General features: G+C 35.8%; 1 protein-coding gene across 9 annotated transcripts in view; it reads right to left on the bottom strand.

Moving 5' to 3' along the window:
• Window positions 1-18,972, bottom strand: part of LOC101000074 (serine/threonine-protein kinase TNNI3K) — a 309,317-nt gene that overhangs the window by 195,218 nt on the left and 95,127 nt on the right. For 8 of the 9 annotated variants that reach the window (XM_021943016.2, XM_009211007.4, XM_017962532.3 and 5 more), the window contains 2 exons: window positions 9,512-9,610; window positions 4,885-5,023 (listed from right to left, as the gene is read on the bottom strand). In XM_021943016.2, the coding sequence (XP_021798708.1) occupies window positions 4,885-5,023; window positions 9,512-9,610 (238 nt within the window). The remainder of the gene's footprint in view (window positions 1-4,884; window positions 5,024-9,511; window positions 9,611-18,972) is intronic. The other variant, XM_017962538.3, reaches the window with a different exon arrangement.

Genomic DNA, 18,972 nt, shown 5'->3' with positions numbered 1-18,972 from the left:
TTGGAACACCCAGCCTTATAACCTCTTCTGATGTTTGGGTAATTCCGTATACTGTGAGTACTAATGAGAAACCAAGACCACATTCTATCATAGAAGCAGAAAATGTGCTTTCCATGATCTCTTTGCAGCCAGGGAACAGAATTAGCAGAGGGTGACCATATGTCCTGGTTTAGACTTGTTATCCTGGAATAATTCTTAATGACACTTTTACTCTCAACAGTTCCCTGGTCTGGACACCTATCTGTAGACTCCTCCAATCAACACATCATATGAGACTGACTTCAGAGCTGATGACATAAAACGCAAGGCCTAATCTATCTTGGCAACGTGGCAGTAGCTCCATCCAATTTCCCATGGTAGCAATTCCAGCCACAGATTCAATGCCCTTCATTGTTGGCATCAGAAGCACAAGAATTTATGTGTTCCTAGCAAGGGTGGCAGTGCATCTTCAGAGGACCACATTTGGGCATGATTTTGGATGTTGTTCCTCACTGTGAGAATTTCAAACATGGCTTTCTACTCTGTTCTGAAGAAGATTCTATGTGCTACATGATATCCTTTAATCTACTCATTTTATGACTAAATTAGCAAGAGTTAGTTTCTAATACTTGAAAGAAAAAAAACTTGACAGATACACTCTCATTCCTCAACAAGAATCAAATGATCACTATGTATTAGCCATTAAGCTAGTGTTGGAGGTATGGATGTCTTATCAGTAACAATGAATATAATAAGATCGTTGTTCCAGGGATGCCGAAAAGAATAAAGAGGATCATGATTGGAAAGCCTCTATCAAGCATGAAGCCTATCATATACTAGACATTTAATAAAAGTTACTTAACCTTTTTACTAATGTCCCTCTTAGAAATTTGCTATGTCCAAAGCTAATAACAGATAAATGCAGAGTCTATACTCTCAAACAACTTACAGTCTAGTTAAACAGTCAATAATTACAGTCCTGAAGTAATAACAACCGAACATCAAACTGCTCAATTCCTAATCTGGCTTTAATAATTTTTAAAACTAAAATAATGGAATCAACTGCTCTAAAGCCATTTGTTTTATTGTTTGATTACTTTGTCAATCTAGACAGGGTCTTAATTAGGCCTTGTAGCTGCTGTATTTATAGACAATCATCCTCATTTTATTTTCCTACAAGATTTTAAGCCAAAGGGAAATCTTTAACAAAGTCATTGAGCTTCTCCTCCCAAGGCTGTTATTTAAAACAAACCTTTGAATCTTTTTTTATTAATGAGTAGCTGAAAAAATACATCTTTCATTCAGAAGAATGTTCTTGGTTCTTTTGATTATCTCCCTTTTAAAAAAGCTTTTCCTTTGTTCACATTCTGTTCTAAGCCAGGGAAAGTCAATGCCACAAGTCAGTATTTGAGAACAGTCAGGAGTCCAGGGCATCTGGAGCGTGACATAAGAATTCTTAAGGTTCAGAAGGAAAAATGCAAAGCAGAATGCAGTGCAATCTTCTATTAATTTATAATTTGCCTTTGGCCATCCTTGGCCCCACCCAGTATTCCTCTCCAATTGAATCAGTAAACTTCAAATTAGGTTATTTACTTGGTGAATTATCCGCAGTGGCTGAAACATTATTCCCTTCAAAGAAGATGTAAATACCAACTGAAGGAACAAGCCAGGACAAATATGGAATCAGACATAGAATTTATGTGTATACACGTCTGTTTTTGCTTCAGTCACTGTGATGTATTTAGTTTTGTCTTGGACCAATTTGCAAAGACAAAGAAGAAAATATATTATTATATCTTAGAAAAATTGAATGCATGGATAACATTCTATGTGCTCTAACTTAGCATCTTATTGAAAAACATATAAAGGAGAATTTAAAACAAAAAATACATGTAAATCATTATTGGGAAAATATCTAGTGCCTGGTGCTCTGTTTAGAAGAGAGTGGGTATATAGTGATGTCTTTTCAAAGAAATATTGAATATTGGGTGAATGGATGCTGTTTCTTCTTTACTTCTGCTTATTGACTCTAAAAATAAAATAAAGTTTTCCAGATTAACCAAGCAATATCAGCAGGTCCTACAAGATCTTTAAAATTACTCCCAGGTCTGTCTTTAATAAGCTTTCAGTAACAGATCTGTGTAATACATCCAAGAAGCTATATTTCAAAAAGTGAAACACTTCCTATGGCTGGGCATGTTCTAGAAATTTTTTGTGGCTTTCTGTAATATCCAGCTCCATCCAGTTGCAAGGATTGTGTTATTTAAAAGAAATATAGCATTTATGATTAAGATGACAAAATTATTAATTCTAAATTTAAATTTTTCAATTTTTAACATTATCAAAATGGTATATTTTGAAGACTGTATTACTATTTTTTTTCTTATGCAGTCCATCAATATTTTAACCTTTTCAATCTCATTTAGGGGGCATTATACTTCTTTTTCGTTACCCTAAGAGATACAAAGAAGCAGAACAGAGATTTAAAACATACCTAACTGAATAGGTCAGCCTTCCAAACATGCTGAACTAAAGAAAGTGCTTTCAGAATTACATTTTGAGTAATTTTGCAACCTGAATTTATTTTCATTTGTGACATTCTGTTACCATGGAAACATACTGTAAATACTGGATTTCAAATTGTACTCTTTTGGGGCTATTTACTTAATCTTTCTGCTATGTCCATTTACCACAGGCAGGGTCCAGATCTAAAATAAATCATTTGGAGGCTTAGCTACATTTTAGAATAAGTGAACTCACTGATAATAAGTCCTGCACAGTGTGCATTGGCATAGCAGATCTTCTGGTTTATTTTTTTGCGATTGGTTGAAGTGCAAATGGAACTTAAATATCAAGCGTGTACTAGAAAGAAATAAAAATACTTAAAAATCTGAGTCATGCTGTCTCTTGATTTTATAAAATAGTTGAGTAGGAGGCATGTAATACTTGCATGCACCACAAAGAAAATGTTAAAAATTGTATCATATGATGCTGGCATGTAAGGGGGATGTGGCTGTAGTATTACACATTTCAATGCCTTTTGCAGAGGAGTCTTTTGATCCTAGAGACATGCTGATCATAAATGACATTCATTTTGACACTACTGAGCTCTGGAGTTGTGCAGAGGAATAAAAAGCTAAGGTTGGCATCAATAATAAAAGGAAAAAGTGATGCAGTTCCTGACCTCTTGGAAAAGTGAAGCAGTTTCAAAAACACGATTATGTGTTCAGTGGTTCACACAGGTGTACCTGTGCCTATTCTAAACTAACGAAATGAAAGAGACTGCTTAAACAAGGTCCAAGGAACAGCATTCCTTACATCCTAACAACATAGGTTGTTTATAATAATGCTCTAAAGTAGCTGCCTGAGTTACTGCATACTGGCATATAGAAAACAATGCAAGCTATGTTTCTTAAATTTTACAAAATAAAGTGGCCCCTGTTTACAACTTAGAAACTGGAAATTACGCTAGTCTCTTGCCACAGTTGTCTCTAGGAGACTTTGTGTATTCCTTATGGGTAGATAAAAAACATTGGTTAGCTTTATTAACTAAATATCAATCTGAATTTTGGACCAAGGAACTGGCAGTTCTAGAGATTTGACAACCGTGTCCTTTTGGAAATGTGTATTGTTCCTGCTGCAAAGGCCAGCAGTTCTTACAGCTGGGCTTTTAATTGGGTCTCTTGGGGGTCAATGGAAGAATGTTGGATATGCCTGAGAGAATTTAATGGCAAGATGCAACTCTGAGTGAATTTTTGTCAAAAAATAAAGTTTGTGAGGAAAAGTGAAAAAAAGAAATTTTTCAATAGTTATAATCAACTTTCCAAAATTTATTTTATAATTAAGAAAATAAAAATGAAAGGAAATTCTATTCCATCAACTGATTCTGAAGTCCTTCTATGTATTCTAAAACTTTTTTTCCCCAAATGGATCACACTCAAACTCCATTAAAAAGTGTAGTAATATAATATCAAATATTGGGGATGCTGTGGGAAGCAACTGAAATTCTCATATATTGTTGTAAGATTTTAAAACAGTACAAACATTTTGGAAAACTGTCTAGAAATTTCCTAAAACATTAAACATATGCATTATTACCTTTCGAATTATCAATTCTCTCATATATATATGTGCATATATATATATATAAGAGAGATGAACATATATGTCCACAAAAAGACTTGAACAAGAATGTTACTGGCAATTGTATTCATAACAAAAGAACACTAGAAATATTAAAATGTCTACTAGGAGAAGAATGGATATACCAATTATGGTGTATTCATGTAATCTTCAACAATATAAAAGAACAAACTATGATCCATACAACAACATGGATGTATGTCCAAATCATCTTGTTGGGCAAAAGAAGCCAGTCATAAATTTATACAAACTTCAAGAACAGACAAAACTATATATAGCAATAAAAGTCAGAATATTAATTACCTTTGGTGGTAAAGTCTATTTCCCTAAGATGAGTGCATAAGGGAAAATTTCAGAGTGATGAAATATTCTAAATCTTGATCTGGGTGGTTTTCAATGGATGTATACATACATAAATATTCATCAGGTTATATACTTAAGATTTGAGAATTTTCTAGAAGTAAATAATATCTCAATTTATAAAAGATCAGTGAACAACAGCAAAGACAACTAATTTATCTACGAGAACACTTTACTTTCACTGGAGCACCTAATATATTAAGAATTGAGCTAAAACATGTAAAGAAGGATTCGCATGTAGGCCTAATAAATATATTAAAGATAAATTATGACTTGTGGAGTAAATAAGTACATGACTACAGGATTAGTCAACTTCAAGATTATTCTCTAGTAAGAGAATTACAAGTAAAAAGTATGCATAAAGCAAATGATAGCAAAGGTCTTTTAAACATATAATCTTACCATCTGCTTTGCTGCCTTCTTCCATCAAGAGTTTTGCAATATTCAAGAATCCTTTTGCGGATGCTAGGTGGAGGGGTCTATCTCCAACTTCACCACTTACATTTACATCAGCACCAAATTTCAAAAGAAGGCGAGTTACCTAAAGGATTTATTCATTTGAAATTAGTATCAAAATTCAAACAATAATGCAAAACTTTTGGCAGTATACAAAAACCCAACTGGCGTAAACCACAAAAAATTTATTGTTATATCACCTAGCAGGAAGTCCAAAACTGGAATAATTCTAGGGTTGATTAATACAACAGCTTAATAACTCAAGTTCTTTCCATCATTCTGTTCTGCCATGCTCAGCAAGTAGGATGGATCACCCCATGGTAGCAAGAGAGCTGCAGCATCTCCAGTCACTACAAACTGAGGTCCACAGAGTACAGCAGGAGATGACCTCTACCTTTTGGAACAAGCGGCTATTTTTTTTAAATCTAGAAATTCCTTCTTAAAAACTCTCCAGAAACCCTCTTCCCATATCTCTTCAGTCCGGACTAGGTCATTTGCAACTTTCTAAACCAATCCCTGGACAAGGGGAAAGATTTACCGTGAGTGGCTTCAACTAAACAAGATCTAACACACAGTGGATGGGGATAGGAGCATCTCTAAGCACAGCCTCTAGGAGAGAGGTTGAACAGTAAAATAAAGAGTCTGCAAGAAAGAAAAAAATGTATGGCCCAAAGTGGTAATAGTTGAAATGATAGTTTTGCCAAAGCAGCCAATAAATAGTGCCTGCTACTGACCTTATGTTAACTTGAGGGGTAATATCATATACTGATTAAGAATTAAGGTGCAGTTTGAGATAGTCCTAGATTCGAATCTAGAATCTGATTTATATCAGCTGTGTGTTCTTGAGAAAAATTAGTTAATTTATTTATACCCAAGTTTTTTCATATGTGCAATGGGAATAATAATAAGACTTAACTCATGGGTTGTCATGAGGATTAGATTAGGAATTTGTTTAAAGTGCATAGCACAATGACTGTCATACACTATTTGTTCTGTAAATGTTATTTTTTGTTTTTGTTGGTGAACTGAGAAAATGTTGTTTACCATTTCTGTTTCAGAGTTAATGTGGGGCTAGATGAGATGCTAGGGAACTTTGAAAACATTTTTTAAAAATCCTTTCCATATTTTTTGACCTTGAAAACCTACTTTTGTCATTTGCTCTCTTTAGTATCAACTCTCTTGTCAATTTCATAATGTAGGTCTTCACTGTACATAAATAACCCTCGCTAGAGTCATGCAGAATCTTCTCTGAATGATCTCTTCCAAAGTCTCCTTCTGGCCAGAGTCAGTGGTAGTTGACTTGATTCTTGATTTTCATGGCAGCTTCAGTCATATACCATTACTGGGCATCTTGCTACTGGAGTTTTGGGCCTTTTTCTGGATATGTGAGTGAACTGGAGACAGGAACAGTAGCCCTGACATCTTTTCCAATTCACTGAGACTCTACATCCATAGGGTCAGAGAAGGATAAAGTGATGAAGCAGGTAGGGGTCTTCCTGGGATTGTTTTAGGTAATTTAGGAATTCCTTTGAGTCACTTGCATATATACTTAAGAACTTTCCAAATAATTTATGTAAACTTGACATTGCCTCTCCTGAGAATTTCAAAAGTCATCTCAGTGATACTAAGAGGTTAAGTTAAGATGCGCCTGAGTCCTTAAAATAGCAGTTAGGGTTCAAATAGCAATTGACCCCTCTCAGTTGTCTTGACCACTGAAGTGTCAGCACAAAAGTGAATTCAAGCTCTAAAACTATTTTTACTTCCCATGAGTCAGCAAATAAACATGTCTCGAGTATAAATCTCTCAAGAATATGGTAGACATTTGATAGAAACTCTAGGTAAAATATTAGCTGGGTACAATGTGGGGAACTGAGTTCCTATTGAGTGTAATGGACAAGAGCAAGGGTTTGGAAATCAGGCGTCTATTTATCAGTTATATTGCTTTGAACAAATTGTTTATCATTTTGATACTTCAGTTTCTTCGTTGCTAAAGTTGGAATAACAATATTTCCACCTCTTGGAGTTGTTGTGAGGATTAAATAAGTCAGAGCATGAAAAGCACTCAGAAAAGTGCCTGGCATTCAATAACTGTTAGTAAAAGTGGTAGCCCCAACTTGGAGCATGTGCATTTTATCTCTTTGTTGGCTAATGGACAGATCAAGACTTAATTCAGGTGAAATCAGAACAGCAGAAGTTTAGTTTCAACAACCTTGCATGCCTAAGCAGACATTTCCACTTAAACAGACTCCATATATTCTGATTATGTGACTTTATAATAGACAGATTTAAACTATCTCTGAAATCGATTGTCTATTAAGGACTATTATTACATACCTAGGAAATATTACTCTTGGTACAAACATCTACTCTTCCACTTAAAAAATAAGTAAATAAGCAAATGACAAGGAACATGGCACATTAGGTACATTTATATATTGAATGTACCATTCTCCTTGTCAGCATATTTTAGCAAATGACAATAGCCTCCATAAATTACTTATGTGCTGCCTTCACACACAGAAAGTGAGTCCCTTATCATAAAAGGGCCATCCACATTTTAGCATAATTTTATAAGACTGTGACTATATTTTCAGGGAAAGTAAACAAATTTAGTTCTCCACCCAACATGCATACAGGCTGTTTATGTTTCTGCTGGGTGATGAGGTTAATCGTCAAAGAGGATGACTCTACAAATAACATGCATTGTATATATCCTGTCTGTGCCTGAGGTTAGGAAATGATGGGATTTTTCCATTACTTGTGCTTTTGGGCCTGTACTTCTAAAAGTATTTTCGGTGCCCAGCTCTTCATTGCACTCCAGTGCACTCTGAGCAGCACATCAATGAAATAAGCAATCTTCCTACCTATAGGTCACGCTTCACCGGTCTTAGAGTGTCCAGGCATATGCCAGCTAGCAGAAGAATAAAGCCACAATGACTATTGAGCACAGGGACACAAGTAAGTTTCATCTTCAACTTGGAACCCTCAGGTGGTGCTGTGGCATGACCTCCAGGAAGGTAAAAAGGTATAATTCTATCCTAAAATTGAAGGAGTCTAGAAAAACAAATTGTGGAAGAGTGAAAATGGAGTATTCAATGAACAGTTATATTTGGTTATCCAGTTACATTTGTTTCTCTCTCTCTCTCTCTCTTTGGTTATTTTCAGTTCCTTGAGTATTCTCACTGCCAAAGGACAGTGTTTTAAAGAAACATACAATTTTTGTCTTTTGATATGTTAAGGTTGAAAATCAGCAGACTTTGGAGTTAGAACATGTTGCCTTGAATTCTGGCTTCTCCATTTAGGAAAATTGTCTGGACTTGATAATTTTTCTCACTGGTTGAAGAAGAATAAGAAGAGGTACTTTGGTACAGCAAAACAAATATAGGCTTTAGGATCAGACAGAACTGAGTACATATTCCAGCTCTTCTATTTATTATTAATAGCTGCATGACTCTGGCATGCTACCTCACCTGACTGAGCTTCATGCATACCATTGATAAGAATGGGCAAATAGGCCAGGCGCGGTGGCTCACACCCGTAATCCCAGCATTTTGGGAAGCCGAGGCAGGTGGATCACGAGGTCAGGAGATCGAGACCATCCTAGCTAACATGGTGAAACCCCGTCTCTACTAAAAATACAAAAAATTAGTTGGGCGTGGTGGCAGGCATCTGTAGTCCCAGCTACTCAGGAGGCGGAGGCAGGAGAATGGCATGAACCCAGAATGCGGAGCTTGCAGTGAACCAAGATCGCGCCACTGCACTCTAGCCTGGGCGACACGGCGAGATTCTGTCTTGAGAAAAAAAAAAAAAGGAATGGGCAAATAACAGCCAATTTCAGGGTTGTGGAAAAATTAGAAAAAAAGATAAAGGTTCTATTATAGTGCCAATGCCATGGTATAAGCTCAATCATGTGGCAACTCAATAATTTCATAAAGTTGTGAAGGTTAAATAAAATCATAAATTGAACAAAAGTATGTTAAAAACTTTAAAGCTTTCTATATATATTATTTTTTATTACAGAATATAACATTTTATACATATGGACCTGTTATAGAATCACATATTTAAAGTAAATTATAAAGCACATTAGTAATTGTTTTTATAGAGCCTTTATGAGTTGTTTTATTGTTATTGCCATTAGCATCATCACAGCCACATTTACTGAGCATTTGCCAAACAATTTATATTGCATCCGAACAGCAGCCCTATGAGGTTATATTAATATCTTTCCCCATTTCGTAGGTGAATAAATTAAGATCAGAGGGATTACACAACCTATACCTGGCCAAAACACTAGGGATTTTTCAAATTTAGGCTGACTGATTCCTGTGGTCACACACTTACCAATGTACTCTTCTGCCTCTTTGTGTACTAAGCTCATCAGCAAAAATGAATAGCATGACAACCGTAATGCTTATATGGATCTACAAGTTCCTCAAGGATGGATTGATGAGAATATGGCAAAAATAATTCAAAGATATTTTAAATATAAACTCTTTGAAGACAGGACAATTCAACAAAAGCCTACACTTAAGCAACACCTAACCTTTGGAAATCCTACTGTCAGACTTACCTGTTCATGCCCATAGTAGGCTGCAATGTGCAATGGAGTGAAAAAAACTGCATCTTGAATATTGACATTAGCTCCATGTTGCAACAGCACATCAGCAGCCTGGACAAGAAAATGATTATGGTTAAGAACTTCAGTTGAGTTATCTGCCTATTAAGATTCAGTTTACAACCACCATGCACAAATCTTCTTCAGGAGTTGCCACTGTAAAACACAATTTTCTTCCATCCACCTTATCCAAAACCTCCAGTGTCTTTTTTTTTTTTTTTTTTTTTTTTTTTAAATATGAAAGATAAAGACTGAATCTCCTTAGTATGACATTCAAGGTTCCTTCAATCTGACAGTGTTCCTTTTAAATGTATTTCTCATTCGTCTCTTTCCTAAACCCAATTGTAGAGTCAAACTGCATCCAGCTTCCTGCTCCTTTGAGACTTTGTTCACATTATTTCTTCAGCCAGAAATGTCCTTCTGCCTAATATATGCATGCTTAATCTCCAGCTAAAATGCCATCTCCTCCCAGATTTCCTCAATTTCCCTCCCTTCATTGCTATCTGCCTGGCTGAAATTAAATATTACCTCCTCAAAAATCTCACATAACTTTCACTCATATAATTTAGAACATTTTTCTATTTATATACATGCCTTAACATCCTTACTAAAGAGAAATTTCTTTAAGGACAAAGTATATGTCGGATTCATCTTTATAATCTTACTCTAGCATGTGGTCATGCAAATAGTAATCATACAATAAATATTTGTTAAAGAAGTGAATGAACAAATGAAAAACTCTACCAGGAACTGTTGGCCAATTGTCATCATGGAAAGCCATAGATTGGTATTTGTAGGGGACAAAAAAAATATTTTTTCTATCCATTTTAGGTTTATTGGCTGAGGCCATATAAATTAGACTGACAAAAAGGCAGATAAATAAGAGAAAAACAAACGGGAGTTAATTAACATGTGTATTGCACATAAATGGGACTGCTTAGTGATGAGTAACTCAAAGTAGCAGTTAGAACTTGGGCTCTCCTATAATCTTCACAAAAATTTACAATAACTTTGTAGAGCAGTAATAAGACAAAGAAATATAACTTTGAACTTCTACTGGCAACAAATTGGGGGAAGGTAAATATATGGAGGAAACTAACGGAAAATAGAAGTTAGTTTTAGCAAAGTTTGTTATATAGATTCCTCTGGTGACTTCTCTGGGCTGATAAGTGTTTAGAGTTATCTCTTGTGATTAACTTCTGTCCTTTCTGGTAGAGAAGACAGGAAGGAATCCTTCATAAATTTATGTCCCTCTTTTAGGCAAATAGAAGGAGAGCAAAGAGTTCCTATATCTGTTTCTTTTCAATTTTCTGTAGTTCAAAATAATCAATATGCCAAAGTAGCATATTTTGGGAGAGCATATTTTGCTACCCTTCACAACAAACTTGCTGATATTTCAAATTTCCTCTCCTAAAAACCTATCTCCTACTCTCTCTTTTCTGTTCAACAGATTGAAATAATTTCCTTCAAATGTGTTCATTTTCATTGTGGACTTTGCTAATGTACTGTCTATTCTTCAGTTGGTTAAATAATACACGTTTTGAAAATTTTTCAAAAGTCCTTTAGAAGAGAAAAGAGAAAGATGGAATTTAAGAGCTCAAGGGACTTATGTCCTGTCACCTCTTCTGTTTCTATGAACACATTGCCTCTTAAGTTATATTTCCTCAATTGTGTGAATCATAGACCTACAGAACTAGGGAAGGACTATGGACATTACATATCAAACCCTAACATTTTAAAGATAAAAAAATGGAGAACCAGGAATTAAGAAATTTTTAAAGGTCATAGAGCAAGTCAGTGTCAATAGGAAACTAAATCTTTAGTCTCTTGCCTCAAGCTTTGTTTCTGAGTGCTTCATGGTTTGAAATAGTTAATTTTTAGTCATCTATTTATCCATTAAACACAATTTATTGAGCGAATATGAGCCAAAACTATTATTTTACATGCTTATTTCATAATTTATTCACTCGGGGGGATAGCATTAGAGATGCTAATAGTTGTCATATAAAATAAGGAATTTTTATTGGAAAATCCGAAATTTCTGATGGGTCCAAATATAAGCAGGTGCATAGGATTTTATACATTCTCACAACAATTGTTTCTTGTTCATACTTGAATATTGTTGACTAATGATCAGCAGAATACACATTGTGTACGGTGAGTTGTTTTTATAATATAAAAATTAAAACCACAATGAGCTTTTATTGAGGGAATATTATGTATCAGGCCCAGAAACAAGTGTATCAGTGGTATTCAGTCTACTCTGTTTCATGCCAAAACACAGAAAGAGGTGCTACTCTCTATTTTAAAGATGAAGAAACTGAGTGTCTGGGGAGCAGAAGTGAAATTCAAATGCAGGTCTGTTTGACATCAAATCTTGTTTTTACCAGTCCACTCCTCTGACCTTGATTGTACTAACACTAACCTTTAAGTAAATAAAGTAACTAATTCAATCCCAGATAGGAAGAAGCCATCTGTCAGTAGAGGTTCCATAGATTTAGACTGAAAATGAATGGGAGAGCCATTTATAACAAGTGCTTGGTATCTTTAGGCTTCACATGCCTGGGAGTTCAATCTCAGGAACCTTTGAAGGAGGCCCCTAGCAATCAAGGTAGATTAAGTTTTTTACAATTTCTCTTATTTTAAATATAGCATAAAGTAGACAGCATGAATGTTTATGTAAAGTGGACTTTCAAATGTTAACCTATAGAGCCAATTTCTTAGGCATGCTTCCAGAACTTTCATTCTAAAAGATAAGAGCTCTTAGGCTTTAATAAACAGTCAAAAGCCATTTTTTTTCCTCCTAAGTTTGCACTTCTCCAGTTAACTCAGAAGGTCAACCTTTGGCTGAACATTCATTAATTATGAAGTGTTGGTTTTCTAAGAAACTGTCAAAATGTAAGTTTTAATGAAACCATACAGAGTCATTACTAAATTGTAGGCTTTACTTAGTTTGTTTTAAAATTCAAGCAAATATTTAACCATTGAGAGCAATGCATGTTAGAATTACCTGATTTTAGCTAATGAGTAGAATACATGTACTAATTTGTATGACCTTTGGAGTAATGATGGGGAGAGTATCTCCCAGCACTCTAACGGGAATATGGTATATTGTCTGCCATGTGGACTAAGACAAGTACACTCATATAAACATGTAGGTTTCAGTATATACCTATCAAGTTATTTTACTCATGGTTCTTCTGCTTTGGCACCTGAAAAAGTTGGTAAATCAACTTTACACTCTTTCCACTACATGAAACTCTGTGAAGTCACAGACTGAATCTATTTTGTTCCCTACTATGGTAGGTAGGTAATAGGCATCCAATAATTGTTAAACTGGATGTATTTCCAGTACAGTTAAAGTGAAAATTTGGAAGGTGTATATACCACCAGGAATAAGGTAATATAAACAATAATTAGGACTTAATTATATGATAGAAATTTTAAACAATTCAATTCATCATTTATTGATAATTGATTTCAAATTAATCTTCAGGAAATCCCAAGTATTTGCTATATTTCAAGACCTGTGGTTGGAGTTTTAAATATATTATTAACATTTTTCCATGGTATATATTCTGTTATTTTGACTTTTTTTATGAGACTATATAGTCATGATGTTTTTTTCTCAGAAAAAAATAACTAGTAAAATTGCAAATTAGAAACAGATTTTATGACAGCTATCTTAATACACTTAAAGGATATAAATCTTTAAACATTTTAAGGATATAAATTGTATCATACTTAGATTTATATAACTGACATAAATATATATTTATCTTATTGTTATTCAATATATATTTAATATTATTAAATGTATAGAATATATATTTATATAAATTTATTACATTTAATAATAGTACTGAGATACATAAAAATATATATTTGACATATAATAATACTATTAATATAATAGTAGTATATAATAATACCACTGATATATATATAAAATACTACTATTGAGATATATATTATATATACTCAATATATATAATACTGAGATATATATATTAAATGCTACTACTTAAATACATATATAAGAATAATACTGAGATATATGTATCTCAGTAGTAGTATTTTATATGTCAATATTATTATAAAATATATCTATGTACATATTATTAAATATATAAATGTCAGTAGTATTATTATTAAAGAACTAAGATTCAAATATGGTCTGGTAACTTGGTACTTTTTACTGATGGAAGGATAAGGACTATAAATTGCCCCCATTAAGTGGTTGTTTTATGAGCACAGAAAATAAGTCAGATCTCTTTATCTCGATAGAACAATTACTATATGAATTACCCTTTACAGATATTTTTATTTACCAGTTGACTCTCAAAAAACATCCAAGTGAAGTTCCTCCAGTTTCTAGCTTGTAATTTAAATACTGATTTAAGCATTCTGCTTTTACTTTTTCTGACATGGAGTCTTGCTCTGTCTCCAGGCTGGAATGCAGTGGTGTAATGTCGGCACACTGCAACTTCTACTTCCCAGGTTTAAGCGATTCTCCTGCTTCAGCCTCCTGATTAGCTGGGACTACAGGTGCGCACCACCATGCCCAGCCAATTTTTGTATTCTTAGTAGAGACAGGGTTTCACTATGTTGGCAAGGATGGTCTCGATCTCTTGACCTCATGATCTGCCCACCTTGGCCTCCCAAAGTGCTGGGATTACAGGCGTACGCCACTGCGCCCAGCCTGCTTTTTCTTTTTACAATGTCTCCCCTTCTCTTTCTCTGCTTCCACACACCCAGTCTCATGACCAAGCTCAGTTCCCATGTTTTCCATGAAAAGCTATTGAAAATAGGCCATTGTATTAATCTCTTATTTTCTGAATGCCTATAAAACTTAGTGACACAATGTAATCTTTTTGGTAATTAACTCTTCGATAAAATTTTAAACTCATGTTCCCAAGTTGTCTCTATGAAGTGTAAGAAGTTTCGACTCTGGTAAAAGGATTTTTCACCTGAGGCCCTGAAATTTAATCCTTATAACTAAAATACCCAGACCTTATTCAAAATTTCAGAAATTCCAAAAGTAATGCCTATAATAGCAAAGGCCCTCACTGTTATTTCTTATTAAATGGTTTTGCTACAGTATAACTTTAACTTATTTGACTTGGTTCCATTTAGCTCCCTCTCTATCTTTTATTTTAAGGAGCTCATTGGGTAGGGATAAAGGAGAAAAATGAATGACCATATAAAGAGGAACTAAATGTCCCATGGAACAGAAAATAGAATAGGGTAAATTCTAGATGAAATAAAATGACAATCAATCTCAGTTGAAATTGCCAAACCAAATATAGTGTCTCATACCTAGCAGACTTTGAATAAATAGCTACACTTGGAAATTAAATTTTTCTTTGCTTTAAGTGGTAATTTATTTTCTATTATTTCTTTGGATCTTCTTCAAATTCATGCTTATACCAATGTTTTCCTTAAGATTTATAGTTTGCTTAAAGCTACAATTTTCTCTTCTCAATGCCTGCGTCTCACCTTTATTATTGAGATTTATAGAGAGAAGAACAATGAAGCTGTATTGGGATGACACCCATTTCCATTTAGTGGAAAATCTGTGTTAGTAAAGCTTTAGAGGAAAAATTGTTTTTCCAAAGTCTATGACTTATCAATTCAAAATGATCCTAAAGACATTGGCATGAAAGTTGATTTAGGATTGATATTTTTTTTTCCAGCTATTTTCAGTTCTGACATTCAACAACCGGTTCTCAATTATTGTCCCCCCCAACTATTGTCCTTCCTTCTAAACTTCATAGACAATTTTTTAGAGTCATCTCCAACTTTCCTCTACCTTTCCTCACCTCCTATTCACTCCTCAGTCTGCTACAATCTGTCTTTAGACCTCACCACTCCAGGGATATTTCTCTGGAAAATGACATCAAAGGTCCCCTAATTGCCCATTCTCATGGATGCTTTTTAGCCTATAGTGGATTCTTATAATTTTATGTTGTCTCAGGATTCATTTCGAATATAAGTTTTCTTATACCACAAGCAGGACTTTGTCACCAGGGACACAGTTTCTAATTCTCTGCCTCTTCCCAGTTCCTCAATGTGGTTGATCCAGATACCTGCCATGTATGACAATCTCCTGGTGACCCTCTCCTTATGGGACAGCTAGACATAATCGCTGGGTCCGTACTGCAGACCCTGACTGAGCGACGGATGAAAGGGAGTACTCAGACATAGGTATGCAGTTAAGAGCAGCTAGGGGTCTGCCGGGCTCTAGTGGCTAAAGTGCAGCAGCACCGATAAGCTGGAGCTGCTTGCTTTTATTCAGTGTAGACATAATTCCAAAAGCCTGGAGCAAACACAGTCTGTGGGTAATTAACATTTATTGTTCCACTTTCGGGGAACCTCATGCATGCGGATGATCAAAGGTCAGTTCCTGGCCAACATAAGTAAGCAACTCTGTTTAAGATTAATTCCCCTACACTTACTTGTACCTACTCCTTGCCCCCTGGCTCAGGGTCAGGGAACAGCTGCCTTCAGCTTATTCTCCCCCGAAGCTATGCAGAGCTTTCTGACCTTTCAGAAGGTCTGCTCCTTTCCCTATAGTTTCTCCCACCACCCTGACCAATCTACACATAATCTGCTTGGCTTGCTCCTCTGATGCCCACGCCTACCACGAACTGAGCAGCAGATAAGCAGCAGTGACCCCTCTCGATCACAGCAAGGCCCCACAGAGCTAGTGCCTGCTTACTCTAAACCCATTAATTAGAACTTCCCTCAGGAAACCCACTTGTGTAACTGTTGGATTCCTATTGGAACCCAATAAAGGCTTTAGCATAATGGTTTCTTTTTTTTTTTTTTTTTTTTTTTTTGAGACGGAGTCCCGCTCTGCCGCCCAGGCTGGAGTGCAGTGGCCGGATCTCAGCTCACTGCAAGCTCCGCCTCCCGGGTTTATGCCATTCTCCTGCCTCAGCCTCCCAAGTAGCTGGGACTACAGGCGCCCACCACCTCGCCTGGCTAGTTTTTTGTATTTTTCAGTAGAGACGGGGTTTCCCCGTGTTAGCCAGGATGGTCTCGATCTCCTGACCTTGTGATCTGCCCGTCTAGGCCTCCCAAAGTGCTGGGATTACAGGCTTGAGCCACCACGCCCGGCCAGCATAATGGTTTCTCTTTCTCTCTCTTGCTCCTCACTTGCTGGTTGAGTGTATGTGTCCTGAACTGCCCCTGGCCCCACTTCCCATTGGCCCTGTAAGGTGTGCTGCCCTCTTCTTTCTGAGATCTGTAAGTTTATCTTATAAACTCAGGTTATGTGAGCACAAAGGCACCAAAAAGCACCCATGCTTCTTTTTGTCTTATGTGGTATTATTTGGGACCAGTTAGTAATTCCTTCCCGCTGCAGAAAGTCCTATTGAGCAGATAGCTTTTCAAAGGTATTTCAGTGATCATCATATTGGCAGCATATTTGTAAAACGGACCATGACTGTGTTATTGTTTGCAGTTGACAGCTTCTGTTATTTCATGTACTTTGTTGAGTTGCCTCCTCTGTGTCTCACCTGACTGACACATTGAGCCTGTTTTCTAAGTCAAGGCTCTCCTAAAGAGTGACTGTCTTTGTAGGAAAATACTAGGCACAGGTCAGATAAGAGCCACAAAGAGGTCTGTAAATATCAACAAGTTTCCTGTGAGAGGAGCACCTGGTCACAGGTTGGACACTTAGGTATTTGGCTCTCTGCCCAGATAAAGAGGTAGCTTGGGAAAATCCACGAAGCCCTGTCAGGGTGGGACTAATGTTTATAGTCCTCTTGTAAGGGAGACCTCAAGACCAAATTAGAAAGTATATAACATGTCCTTTTCCTTATTTGACGGTTTATCCAGCATTTGTTACTATTGTCTACTTCTTCCTTAAGATTTTATTCTCCCTTAGATTGCTTGACATCACAATTTTCAAGTTTTCTTTCTACCTCTCTGCCTACTTATTATTATTCCTCCATAGAAATGACTTTTTCTCAGTTCATCTCTTAAGTGTTACTTTTTCTCGCTGACATTAGTGTTTTCTTTTGCTCTCTGCTTCCTGTAATTCTCTTGTATTTATTAATTAATACATGTAAAGAACTTAGCACAATGCTTAGCATGTAAGAATAAATGTTTCAGAAATGATAGCTATACCTATTTTTCTCTATATATGCCTTGATTGATTTCATCTATGACTACTACTTCTACTCCTACTACTAGAAACACACACACACACACACACACACACACACACATGTTTTTCTCAGACGTCTTTCAACACTGGATCTACCTTCTTTGGCAACTGATAGTCCTGTTTTGTATCTTTTCCCTATTTCCCAGCCACCTTTACCCTTGGCTGATATTGTCTTTGCATTGATCGAATCTTTATCACTTGCCTTTTGATTCTTGTTATTTTGAATGAAGCATTAGAAGGCAAAAAAAATAAATAAATAAATGTGTGCCAATGGGCCAAGAATATCTATTCCATTTAATGTTCACAACAGTCTTACAGAATTGTTATTAATAGCCCCATTTTAAAGACAAGGACAGTGAAGCTCAGAGTTATACAGCTTGTAAGGAAAAACACTTAAGTTTAAACTCAGGTTTATGAGAGCCCAAAGGCATCAAAAGGCACCCATGCTGCTTTTTGTCTTCTGTGGCATTATTTGGGCCAGCTAGTAATTCCTTCCCATTGCAGAAAGTTATATTGTGGAGACAGCTTTCCAAAGGTTTTTCAGTGATAGTCATATTAGCAGCATGTTTGTAAAAAGGACCATGATTATATAATTGTTTGCACTTGACTGAAAAAAAAAGTTAAACATATTCTAAGTCATACGTTAAGAGTCTTGAAGAGTCTTATATATTAAAATGAGAATTTTAGGATTTTTTCCTTATAGAGATGCAACAAGAGACTTTAAGAAAAGAGTAAAACATATTTAATTTGCATCTTAGAAGGATCTTTCTAGGAAAAGTGTATGGGTTGAATGGATTGAAGAAAGAGCAAGACTGGAAACAGGTAATCTGTGAGTAACATCCTGCAGTAAGTTTTGTTTCGTTTTGTTTTTAAGAGATAAGAATAAAATGAATAAAATAAGATGAGGTAGTTGCATTGGCCTGGAGATGGAGAATGGATTTCAGAGATATTAAGATGGTAGAGTCGCCCAGCTTGGTGGCTCACGCCTGTAATCCTAGCACTTTGGGAGGCCGAAGTGGACAGAATGCCTGAGTTGAGGAGTTCAAGATCAGCCTGGACAACACGGTGAAACCCCATCTTTACTAAAATACAAAAAATTAGCCAGGTGTGGATATATGTACCTATACTGCCGGCTACTCAGGAAGTTGAAGCAGGAGAATTGCTTGAACCTGGGAGGTGGAGGTTTCAGTGAGCTGAGATGGTGCCACTGCACTCCAGCCTGGGCTACAGAGTGAGACTC

The sequence above is a fragment of the Papio anubis genome, chromosome 1 (assembly GCF_008728515.1).
Source record: "Papio anubis isolate 15944 chromosome 1, Panubis1.0, whole genome shotgun sequence".
NCBI lineage: Eukaryota > Metazoa > Chordata > Mammalia > Primates > Cercopithecidae > Papio > Papio anubis.
This window is presented reverse-complemented; position numbering and strand designations above follow the sequence as displayed.